Raw genomic sequence first — 12,682 nt, 5'->3', positions numbered from 1 at the left:
CCCCTTGTAACTGCTGCTGGAGGGCAATTAGAATGGGAGTATGTAAGGCTGGAGCAGAAGTGCTGGGGACTGCCCTCTCTGGATTGCTTCTGCTGAATGGTTGCTACCAGATTGCCTGAGAAACTGCCTACCATACTCCCTACCCCTTCAGGGCTTTGGGGTTTTTTTATTTGTTTGTTTGTTTGTTTGTTTTCAGGGTTTTTTTGTATTTTTTGTCCCCCAATTCACAATACAGACCAGGCAAAGGGCATGTGTTGAGGTGTATATGGGGTGCATTTACTGTACCTACTCTTTCTAAACAGTCAGTGTAAAGAACACAGTCTGTGGTAAGAATTGGGAGGCCGGGCCCGGAGAGATAGCACAGCGGAGTTTGCCTTGCAAGCAGCCGATCCAGGACCAAAGGTGGTTGGTTCTAATCCCGGTGTCCCATATGGTCCCCCGTGCCTGCTAGGAGCCATTTCTGAGCACACAGTCAGGAGTAACCCCTGAGCACCGCCGGGTGTGGCCCAAAAACAAACAAAAAAATTGGGAGGCCTTATCTTTTCTTTTCTTTTTTTAATTTATATATATATATATATATATATATATACAAATTCTTTACCAGTGCAACATTCCCATGACCAATATCCCAAGTGTCCTTCTTCCCCACCCCACACCGGCCTGTACTCTAGACAGGCTTTCTACTTCCCTCATTCAGTCACATTTTGTTCTGATAGTTCTCAGTGTAATTATTTCTGGGACTGCACTAAATAATCCCTGTGGTGAGCTTCATGTCAGGAGCTGGACCCCGCAGTCCTCCTCTATTTTGTCTCTGAGAATCATTGCACAAATGTTTTCCATTTTTCTCAAAACCCATGGATGAGGGAGACCATTCTGTGTTTATCTCTCTCCCTCTGACTTATTTCACTCAGCATAATAGATTCCATATACATCCATGTATAGGAAAAATTCATGACTTCATCTCTCCTGACGGCTGCATAATATTCCATTGTGTATATGTACCATAGTTTCTTTAACCATTCATCTATTGAGGGGCATCTAGGCTGCTTCCAGAGTCTGGCTATTGTAAATAATGCTGCTATGAATATAGGTGTGAGAAAGGGATTTTTGTATTGTATTTTTGTGTTCCTAGGATTTATCCCTAGGAGTGGTATAGCTGTTTTGTTTTTGTTTTGTTTTGTTTTTTGGATGCTTTACTACTGTTTCTCATTTTCTGATCCTTTCTCTGACTGACATCTTGCTCTGGTTCTAACCTTGGCCTTCTCTCTCTCTCCAGCTAGGGGGCTCACCATAAGACCTCTAGCCTCCCTGCCTTGCCTTTCCCTTAATTAAAACCTATTTCTAACCCCTCTCATTGGGGTTTTGATTGGCCCTAACATAAATGATTCATATATTTTCAGGCATTTTATTTTCTTTTGCAAAGCATGACATATATGACCTATAACATGAATTTTGAGTAAAACTAAGTTTATCAACAGTGAGGGGGGAAGTTCAAAGTAGAATAGAGATGGAAGTTTAGGTGCAAAGATTGAGGGATGTTGTGCTATGGGGGATGGTGGGGAGCAGGCTCCTCTGCACGGGGCTTCATACAGACAACACAGCCTGGACCTGCCTTCACATGAAGGTTAAGGGGAGATACTGGAGGGAATCTCAGGACTGTAAGGCATTGGTACATCTGGGTTGGGGAGACTGAGATCAAGGATGTGTAATGATGATACTGATGACGGAGAGTAACAGTGTGACTGTCCTGAATGTTCAATGGAAAACACCGTGAGTTTGAGGTAATGTGAGTCAAATCACCTTCAAGATGTCAAAAAACACAGAAGAACACAGTGCCCAGCAGGGACAAGCCTCAGAAATCTGTAGGTCTAGCCATGCTTGGAGTCCTGGGGAGAACCAAGGTTCCACCTGCCAGGTACAACAGGAACAGGAAAATAACATAAAATGGCAGGGCCAACCCCATGCCTGTATCTCCCCCAGCCCAGGGTCAGGTGCAGAGAGACGGGTGTGCAGGTACAATTAGCAGGAACCCTAACAAGGCTCGGGGGAGGGAACCTAAGGGATGAGAGTAGAGGGTGAGTCAGGCACTGCCAGGTCCTGTGGGACCAAATGCTGTTGTCTCTGCATCCTGATCTTCCAGGAACACTTTCCTCCCCTCAGCCACATATGCACACAGTTAAGAGGAATATATACAGGGGAGAGTTTGCGGAGAGAGCAGCCAAGGCACAGAGGAAGGGAGTTAGCGACAGATGATTATTGTGTAGATTAAGACTGTATCTCTCTGGGCTCACTGGTCAATGATAACTTGCCTGCCTGCAGGTCAGCGAGTGGTCACTTAATGATCTTATGGAATTATATCAACCAGGTAAAATACAAAGCGCCTATGTGTGTGGACACCCTGTGAGAAGGCCTATCTCTTGGGTTTTGCATGGCTGAGTTGAAGTGTTTGGAATAAGACCCAGAGGACACAAAGTTGGCTTTGTTGGCTCTCCGGACCTCTCCCTCCTGTAATGATGCATCTGGGCACACCTTAGAAAGGTAAGAGAAGCAGGTAAGAGTCACTGGTTTTTGCTAATTACAGAGTTTCAAAGGTGATTTCCTTGCAATGGGTATCTATGGAGAGGTGAACCAGAAATTCAAGCCCAAGGGCTCAAGAAAGCAGTGACTAAGCAAATTTGGCAGCTGGTAGGGATAAGGGGGTGAGTGGTAGTTGGGGAGGAGAGAGTTAAGATAAATCATTAGACATAAGAGTGGGAAAGACGGTCTGCATTGTTTGGGTGAAGAATTTATGGGAAAGTGCTCAGCGACAAGACATTGAGGAAAGAGTTGGACATGTGTGTTTGTGGGGGAAGTGCTCCATTGTCTGTGGGGGAAGATCATGTCTAGAAGGATACTCGACCATAAGGAGGGGGTGGCTCTGCACATGACCAAAGTAACAGGGTGGGTCCACCATTAATGATCTACATATGTAACAGTCTCTCCCTCTTTCTCCACCCATTTATCTTCCCTCTCTCCTTTTTCCTTAAACTTTCTCCCATTCCAAGCATAATAGGGTAGATGAAAATCTTCAGTTATGTATTGTGCAGCCCTTATACATTCAGCAAAATAGATATAATAATTTGATTCAGGGCATACTCGTGTTCTTCTCTGAATAATGAAGTAAACATAACTGTACCATCCCCCATGGACTGCTTCTATTTGCCTGTATCCCTCTCTTCCTCCTTATCCTTCTTCACTCTTTGCCCTCCTCTCTCTCTTCATCAACCCTATCTCTTCCACCCACCCTTTTTCTCTCCCTCACTTTAGCTCCATCCACATATAAGTGCTGCAATTTTCTAGGGAGTGGAAATACCCGGAGTATAAACTCATCTGACTACAACAGAACCCTTGGCAAGGCTGAGGAGTGGAGCAGAGAAGGTGCATTTCAGTGAGAATGAGGAGATGGAGGGGAAGGATGCTTGGGATTACAGGAGAAATGCCCAGGAGTCAGGGATATCAGAGGTGGCCAGTGGAGAGAGGACAGTATGTGTCACTGATGGAGTTTCCAACATATAAGGATCCTATTGTAGACTAGAAGGAGTGGAGTAAATGGATGAATAATGAATTCAAGAAAGTTGAGTTGGCCATGAATGATTGGCTTAAGTCAGCACCAGTGACAGAACCCAATGTCTTTCTCATTGATCCAGGATAGTCATGGACCAGAAAAACCTCACCCAAGTCTCTGAGTTCCTCCTTTTGGGGCTTTCAGAAGACCCCAAGGAGCAGCAGCTACTCTTCATCCTTTTCCTGAGCATGTACCTGGTCACAGGGCTGGGGAACTTGCTCATCATCCTGGCTATCATCACCGACGCCCGGCTCCACAGTCCCATGTACTTCTTCCTGGCCAACCTGGCCTTCGTGGACATTTGCTTCACCACCACCACTGTCCCAAAGATGCTGGTAAACCATGCCACAGGGCACAGGGAGATCTCCTATGCTGGGTGCCTGACTCAAACCTTCTTCTTCATCTTCTTTGCTAGTCTTGACAGCATCCTGCTGGCCACCATGGCCTATGACCGCTATGAGGCCATCTGCCACCCCCTGCACTATACCACGTCCATGACTCCACAGCTCTGCAGCATTCTGGTGGGGGCGTCCTGGACAGCAGCTTTTGGGAATGCCCTGACCCACACGGTTTCACTAACCTATCTCTCCTTCTGCACCCACAATAAGGTCCCTCATTTCTTCTGTGACCTCAATGCACTGCTCAAACTGGCCTGTTCTGATGCCTTCCTCAATTATACCCTGCTGAATACTGTAGGTGTCATTCCTCTATTTTTCCCTTTTATGGGAATCTTGGTCTCCTACATGCTCATCTTCATAGCTGTGCTGAGGATCCCATCACGGACAGGCAAGCAGAAGGCTTTCTCCACCTGTGGCTCCCACCTCTCCGTGGTGACCCTTTTCTATGGGACACCCATCGGGGTGTATTTCAGCCCCACATCCTCACACACTCCCCATACGGACACAGTGGCCACAGTAATGTACACAGTGGTGACCCCCATGATGAACCCCTTCATCTACAGTATTCGGAACAAGGACATGAAGGCAGCCCTCAGAGCCCTGCTCAACTGGAAACCAGCTTTTACTCGTTGAACCTGCAGGATAATACTCAATTGTTTATTAAAAATAGGAGTTCACTGTAAGTTACACTCACTGCCTGATCTTAGAAATGTACTAAGTGGAATTGCTTTATTTTAAACTTTATTTAACAAAAATGTGTCACATTGTTGACTTAGTTGACCATAATGCATTTGTTTCCAGATAAGTGAGAGCAAAGTTACTGAAAAAATAGAAAAAATGTCCAAAGGAAGAAAAATGTTCATATAAAAAGAAAAAGTGAATGAATAGTAGCAAGCATATTTGTGACAAGTATTGTATCTCCAATGTCAGTAATACAATGGCCAGTGATACAATAGTAATAGGTTTACTAAGGTCTTATTAGCCGTGCGTTCTGTTAAATTGCCATGTTCCTATCGGATGACAGCATGGAATAAATAAAGCTGTCCAGATTTCAAAGCTCTACTAGTGATACTATGACCTTCAGAGGCATGCACTCCCTGACCAGGTCTCCTGGAAAAAGAGATATATGGGAGGAGGGTGCCCACACTCGCTCCAAAAACCTGTGGTGATTTAGTCCATATCTGGACTTGATCAGATTGGTGTCCCCGAAGGGAATGGTCAGTGATGAGGTAAGGCCATTGGGAAAATAGAGGATCTGGATGGTGGAAGCTGCAGCAGGCTTGACTTTGGCTGGACAGCAGCATGGCCCACCCTCTCCTCCTGAGATGGCCAGTTTTCTGCTACATGGGCCAGTGTATTACTGAACTTTCACAACTCAGTTTACATCTCATTAAAGAAAAGAGTGAGTCCATGGAGCTGGCCCAGTTTGAACATGGCGACTGCTAAGAGGAATTGTTTTACACTCATGTGTTTACTTATTGCTTTAATCCTCCAACTATTCTTCTGGAGCATTTATGACACCAGACACACTTGTGTTCAGGCTCTGTGTGTGTTATTGAAAGAGAGAGGGAGGAGAGAGAGAGAAGAGCGAGACAACAGCAAAGAACACACAAAATCCCTGAGCTGAAGCACCAATGCTGCTGTTTCACAAGAACTTGACAGCAGAAAGATCCTTGTCTTGCAAACATAAATTGGCAAGTCACATTAAAGAGACCTGTTTCTGCACAATGGAGACCTAAAGCTTGAGTTTCAAAGTCATAATTATTTTTTCAGGAATTTCTCTTTTTTCTTTAGAAATAGTGCTATTTCTAGTGCCTTATCTAGTGGTTCTAGTTATTTCTAGTATGTTCCATTTCTAAGACTCCTATCTGAGTTCTGTGTCTATGTCATTCTAAGTCATTGCTTCTTTGGATTTTCTGCATCTTTCTCATTTTCAGTTGACAGCCTTTGGAACTAGCCTCCTGAGGTGTACAGATGCCCTTACAACACGTCTAAGTGCCTTTCAATCTATTGAATTTAACAAATACACACCAAAAAATGCAGCTGTTCCACCAATGGGCCAGACTGGAAAAAGAGCTTTGTAACAAAGAACCAAGGGCCAGGTGTCCTCACTGGATTCCAGAGGGGCCTAGAGGGTCACAGGACCATTGAGGGTTCAAGTTCCACAGCAGGGTTGCAAGAATTTCTAGTAGAAAGTCAGAACATTTCTAGCCCATCACCATAGTAGTTCCTCTTGAATTTCAGCACCTGGCAGACATTTAGACTGTGGAATAGAATGGATCACCCATAATCCAGGGGAGTTCAGCCACCCATTTTATTGAGAAGCAAAGCCAAAGAATAAATAAAACCAGATGAGGGCAAATGGTTGATGTCTAAAGACCAGCCTGAGATCACCAGGCATTGGAGGTGGGGTAGGAAAGACAGATTTCAGGCAAGGTTGGGGAGTCTGGGAGCATGAATAATGAATTATCATGAATTATGGAATTATCGTATAACCATGTTACTTACCTAAATTGTAATTTAAAATGTTAAAGCAATAAGAGTTGGAGCCAGTGAGGTGGCACTAGAGGTAAGGTGTCTGCCTTGCAAGCACTAGCCAAGGAAGGACCGAAGTTCAATCCCCCGGTGTCCTTTAAAAAAAAAAAAAAGAAGAAGAGTTAAACAAAAATAAATTGATTTAAGGCATAGAAATTCTCATTTATTATGCCATGAATTTTGCTGCTTTGGGGGGTGTCTGTGCTTTCTTTAGGGGTAATTCAGGAACATAACATAATGGAAAATCTTGTAGACTATACCTCTATACAAAGTAAAGATGAGAACATGAATATTGTTGGTCTTTTGCTCTTGCCATCTTCTGTCATGATGTTTTCTTGGCATTTATCCATTGAGTTGAAGAGTGTAAGGAATCAGAGACAAGGAGATGAAAGTCTGAGTCAAGGAGAAAACTAAAGAGCTCTTTCTAAGGAATAGATTTGTTTCAAAATCTAATGAACAGGAGCTGGAGTAATAGCATGGCGGAAAGGACTTTGCCTTGCACACAGCTGAACCCAGGTTTGATCTCTGGCATCCCATTCCATCCCCCTGAACCTACCAGGAGTAATTCATGAACAGAGACCCAGGAGTAACCCCTGAGAGCACTCAGTGTGACCCAAAGACCAAATTAAAAAATGAGCCACTGGGGCTAACGGAGCAATAGCACTTTTGCCTTGCAAGCAGCTGACCCAGGACAGACCTCAGTTCAACCCCTGATTTCCATAAAGTCCCCCAAGACAGGAGCTATTTCTGAGCACATAGCCAGGAGTAACCCTTGAGCATCACCAGGTGTGGACCCCCCCCCAAAAAAAAAAAAGATGAGCCACAAGGAGACATGTGTCTTAATCCAAAGAGAAAATCAAACCAAAATTTATAAGGGTTAGGCTCATTTCCAAACCCAGTGAATCTTCTTGTCAGTAGGGGATTATCAGGCAATAGTGATCACACATTAATGTCTTCATGGTTAGTAAATTTCTGAGCCCGATTAAGAATTACATAGCTCATATGTTTTAGGGAATTTCTTTTCTTTATGAAAGTATGACATATATGTCCTGTATTACTTATGCATTTTTCAAGTAAAACGATGTTTGTCAACAGTGAGGTGAACAGTACAAAGTAGGTTAGAGATGGAAGTCCAGGTGCAAAGATAAAGGGATGTTGTGCTCTGGGGGGGGGTGGTGGAAAGCAAGCCCTTCTGCAGGAGGCTTCATGCAGACAGAGCTTGGACCCACCTTGCAAAGATGATGGGCTCCCCTCTCAGGACTGTGGGGACTGGGTTTATTGGGTGGTGGGAAGCTAACTGAGAAAAAGGGAAAACTAGAAAAAAATTATAGTGATGAAATAGTGTGAATGTCCTGAGTGTTCCCTGGAAACAGTGAATTTGAGGTGATGTGCGTCACACCATCATCAAGACATCAAAAGACACTCAGAGGCACAAGATGCACAGCAGGAATGAGCCTCAGGAATCTGTAGGTCCAGCCAGGCTGGGAGTCCCTTGAGAACCAAGGTTCCATCGGCAGGATTCAGGAGCAACAGGAAATGGCAGAGCCAGTCCCTTGCACATATGTCCATCAGCTCAGGGTCAGGCACAGGAGGGATGGGTGTGGAGGGACAATTAGCAAGAGCCCTAACAAGACTCAAGGGATGGAGCCCCAGGGATGAGGGTGGAGGGTGAGTCAGACACCGCCAAGTCCTGTGGGACCAGACATTGCTGCCTCCATGTCCCGATCTTCCAGGAAGACATTCCTCCCCTCAGCAACACACGCACACAGTTAAGAGGAATATATACAGGGGAAGGGGTGGGGGAGACCAGGCCAGGCACAGAGGAAGGGAGTTGGCATTAGGATCCCTGGGTCTCCAACTCTGACTTGTGTGACTCCAGTTGGGACCGTGCTTCTCAGGGCTTGCTGGTCTGAATGGTCACTCAATGATTACTCTATGGTCTGAATTATATCAAGCAGATGAAACACGAGGTTCAGATGTGCGTGGACATCCTGTGAGAAGGCCCATCACTGGGGTCTTGCATGGCTGAGTTGCAGAGTGTTTGGAATAAGACCCACAAGGACACAAAGCTTGCTTCGCTGCCTCTCTGGGCCTCTCCCTTCTGCAAATGGATCCACCGGCGCTCATCTTAGAAGGGTGAAAGAGGCAGGTAAGAGTCACTCGTTTCTATTAGTTCCAGAATTTCAAAGGTGATTTCCTCTGGATTGTGTCCATGGGGAAGTGAACCAGAAACTCAAGCCTAAGGCCTTGAGAAAGCAGAGATGGAGCAGATTTGGCAGCTGGTTGAGACTAGGGAGTGAGTGGGAGCTGGATGGAAGGGAAGGTCAGGAAGGAGAGGGGTCAGGTAAACCATTCGACAGGGCATGGGGAAAGTGCCTACATCGTACTGGAAGAGGAAGGAGTTGTGGAGAAAGTGCTCAGGGAGTTGACAGAGGGAGATGAGTTGGGGTACATGTGTATGTGTGTTGAACTGGTGTCTGTGGGTGAGAACAGGTGTCTAGAAGGGTGCTGGGCCTTATGGAGGGGACTGGCTCTGCATGGCACTAGAGTAATTGGGTGGTTCACCACTTATGACCCACACATCTGACTGTCTCTCTCCTTCTTTCTCCATCCGTCATTCCTCCCCTCTCTCTCCTCTCTCTCCTTGGCCCTGCTCCCTTCCCAGTTTTACAGTGTAGGTGGAAATTTTGAGATGTGTTACATCGTTGGTTTGACATTCAGAAAACAATAGATATTATTTTGCACTAGAACAAGCTCATGTTCTTATTCCAGATGTGAAGCAAATGTCACTGTACCATCCCCATGATCTGCTTATGTTTTTCTGCATCCCTCTCCTTCCTTCTCCTCCTCCTTCTCCCTCTTTGTTCCTTCCCCTCCCTGCCTCTCTTCACCATACCTGTCTCTCTCGAGCTGACACCCAAACTCACTCACTCCCCCTCCCTCCATGCCTACTTCTAAGGGGTGCACAGTGCTAGAGATTGGAAATACCGGGAGGACAAAGTCATCTAACTCCAACACGTCCCTTGGCAGGCTAAGGTGTGAAACAGATAGAGAAGGTGCAGACCATCGAGAAGAAGGAGATAAAGGGGAAGGATACTTGGGGTTCAGGAGAGATGCCAGGGAGCCTCAGGGACATCTGAGGTGACCAGTGGAGAGAAGACAGTGTGTGCCACTGGTAGTTCCCTACACATGACAAGGATCCTATTGTAGGATGAACTGAGTGAAGGAAATGGTTGAACAATGAATTCAAGAAATAGTTGAGTTGACCATGAATGATTGGCTTAAGTCAGCACCAGTGACATAGCTCAATGTCTTTCTCATTGGTCCAGGATGATCATGGACCAGGAAAATCTCACCCAGGTCTCCGAATTCCTCCTCTTGGGGCTTTCAGAGGACCCCAAGGAGCAGCAGCTGCTCTTCATTCTCTTCCTGAGCATGTACCTGGTCACGGTGCTGGGGAACCTGCTCATCGTCCTGGCCATTGTCACTGACACCAGGCTCCACACCCCCATGTACTTCTTCCTGGCCAACCTGGCCTTCGTGGACATCTGCTTTACCACCACCACAGTCCCCAAGATGCTGGTGAACCATATAACAGGCCGCAGGGGGATCCCTTATGCCGGCTGCCTGACCCAGACCTTCTTCTTCATCCTATTTATTAGTCTCGACTGCTTCCTGCTGCTGGTCATGGCCTATGACCGCTACGAGGCCATCTGCCACCCCTTGCACTACACCACGTCTGTGACTCCACAGCTCTGCAGCATCTTGGTGGGGGCATCCTGGACTGTATCTTTTGGGAATTCTTTCGTACACATCATATTACTGAGCCGACTCTCCTTCTGCACCCACAACCAGCTGCGAAACTTCTTCTGCGAACTCAACACTCTGCTGAAACTGTCCTGCTCCAACACTTACATCAACAATGTCGTGGTGAACTCCGAGGGGTCCTTGACAGTCATATTCCCTTTTTTGGGAATTGTTGCTTCTTACATACTCATCTTTACAGCTGTAATAAAAATTCCATCGCGAACAGGCAAGCAGAAGGCTTTCTCCACCTGCGGCTCCCACCTCTCTGTGGTGACCCTGTTCTACGGGACCCTCATTGGGGTGTACTTCAGCCCCACATCCTCCCACACAGCCCAGAAGGACACGGTGGCTGCGGTGATGTACACGGTGGTGACCCCCATGATGAACCCCTTCATCTACAGCCTCCGGAACAAGGACATGAAGGGAGCATTCAGGGCCCTGGCCAGCAGAAGGCCAGTTCTTACTCACTGACAAATGAAATGAACTTAAGGCTGCCCTGGGGTACTCCCCCAACTTTCTATATTTTCTTCATAGCCTACTCTTAAATAATCTCTCTTTATCAACTTATTGGATTGCTTATTGTTTCATTGGTTTATTATCTCCTAAGTCTATTTCCTTTTTAAGGTGCATTCATTGAGTTATTGTCTCATGTCTGCTAACAATTTTAGGGTGGCATTTCTACTAAAACATGAAGCACATTGAGCTACAGGCTAAATATTTGGAAATGTTGTAAGAAATGCCAGTTTTCAAGTTCCTCATTCAAATAGGTCCTAGTGAAACTATTTTGACAGTTTGAAAAGCCATAGATATTTTAGAGTATAATTTACACTGAGTTTTGTGGCATTTCCAACATAGCACTTTGAACAACATAGTGCTCCCTGAATCACTTATTTAACATTCATTCGCTGCTAGAAACCATCTTTAAATTGTCTTTTGTAAATATCATTCTTCATCTACTTCACTGAGAGCACTGACCCACGATCACTATATTGATCTCACTCTCAGTCAGTCAGCATCTGAACCAGTCATTTGGATGGGGGGCTAGAATGGGCTTGAACTTTGATAATGTTCCTAGTTTAGCTCCTAGTTTACTCCCCAGTCCTCAACCAATTTAATAAATGTTTGACACTGTTTCTAAGTTCCACAGGAGTAAAGCTTATAAATTTATTATAAAACTTGAGCCTCTGCCATGAAAGGTCACAGATTGACGACTCCAGAGTCATCCCAAACCTAAAGACACACATATTCCTGAAATGAACTAAATGGGCGATGTCATCAAGGGATCCTCAGTGACAGACTTAGTGGGAGAGAAAAATAACAAAATGAGCTCAATTATCAATAACCTGAGTGTTAGAAGGTCTCTAACTACTACCCTCCCCTGCCTTTTCCTCAGAGAGCACCATGAGGTTGCTCTTAGCATAGCCATTAGGACAATGGAAACAACCCGTCTCATCCTAAGAGACTTCATTTTAATTACTTGGGATATCCGTCTGGGAATGTTCATGCCATTGCATGCAGTGAAGGGATATTTTGTTGTTGTTGAACAACTAAGGAGGTAATAGAGGACTATTCTCAAGTGCATTTACCAGCGCCTAAGGCAGTTCCAATTGAGGAGAATATTCCCCCCAAGACCCAAGTCCACCACACCCCATCACGAAGCAGAGGAAACTCCCAGAGCCAACTGACTCACACACACACATGTGCTCTGAGGGACAGATATGTGGGTCAATAGGCACAGCCCTAACAAGACTCAGGGGACACAGTCCCGGCAGCCTGGATGGAGGTAAATTGGGCTCTGCCATGTTCTCGGGATCCTCCTCTGGGACAGAATCCTGCCTCCCTCTACTCAGCCATGGACACTTCCAGAAAAGCCACCTCTTCTCTGGCAGACAATGTTGCTAGCAGTGGGTACCTGGCATAGGTGAGTGGGGGAGAAGCAACGGAGGCATGGGGGAAGCCAATAGGAGTAAGGGCTGTGAGTCTCCAGCCACCACTCCTGTGACCTTGGGAAAGGAAGGTCAGTGCTTCTCTGGGTTGAGCTAAATGGTGCAACTCTTTGATGCAAGTGCCCATGTGTGTCTAGGTCCTGCTACAAAGCCTTCTGTGTCTGGGTTCTGCAGCACAGAACTGAAGAATTTTGAAATGAGAGAGACGTGTATGCTCTAGTGTTACTGGCTCTCCCCAAGTAAATGAGGTTGGAGCATCTATCTTAGTGGAGTGAGAAGTGGCAGCCAACACCCGGGTCTTCCCACAGGTAAGAAGTCTCAACTCTCTGTGCAGGACAATGAGAATCCAAGGCAGGGTTTTCAGCAAAGTAGAGATGGGTATAGTCCCTCAT

General features: G+C 45.8%; 2 protein-coding genes and 1 non-coding gene across 3 annotated transcripts; 2 read left to right on the top strand and 1 right to left on the bottom strand.

The window, feature by feature from the left end:
- Positions 1-210: 210 nt before the first annotated feature.
- Positions 211-343, bottom strand: LOC126031976 (small nucleolar RNA SNORA51). The gene has a single exon (XR_007503780.1). It is a non-coding gene; the product is annotated as a small nucleolar RNA SNORA51 (small nucleolar RNA).
- A 3,350-nt stretch (positions 344-3,693) lies between these two features.
- Positions 3,694-4,635, top strand: LOC126029446 (olfactory receptor 1361-like). The gene has a single exon (XM_049787721.1). The coding sequence runs from the start codon at positions 3,694-3,696 to the stop codon at positions 4,633-4,635; it is 942 nt and encodes a 313-aa protein (XP_049643678.1).
- A 5,238-nt stretch (positions 4,636-9,873) lies between these two features.
- LOC126030226 (olfactory receptor 1361-like) lies at positions 9,874-10,815 on the top strand. Its single transcript, XM_049788398.1, has one exon. It carries the CDS (start codon positions 9,874-9,876, stop codon positions 10,813-10,815), a length of 942 nt encoding a protein of 313 aa, XP_049644355.1.
- The last annotated feature ends 1,867 nt before the right edge of the window (positions 10,816-12,682 follow it).

The sequence above is a fragment of the Suncus etruscus genome, chromosome 15 (assembly GCF_024139225.1).
Source record: "Suncus etruscus isolate mSunEtr1 chromosome 15, mSunEtr1.pri.cur, whole genome shotgun sequence".
In the NCBI taxonomy this organism is placed as follows: Eukaryota; Metazoa; Chordata; class Mammalia; order Eulipotyphla; family Soricidae; genus Suncus; species Suncus etruscus.
Note: the sequence above shows the minus strand (reverse complement) of the source record. Positions and strands in the feature narration are given on the sequence as shown.

Excerpts from the sequence above, each read along its gene's own strand:
- LOC126030226 (XM_049788398.1), top strand. The coding sequence starts at position 9,874 with ATGGACCAGGAAAATCTCACCCAGGTCTCCGAATTCCTCCTCTTGGGG.
- LOC126029446 (XM_049787721.1), top strand. The coding sequence starts at position 3,694 with ATGGACCAGAAAAACCTCACCCAAGTCTCTGAGTTCCTCCTTTTGGGG.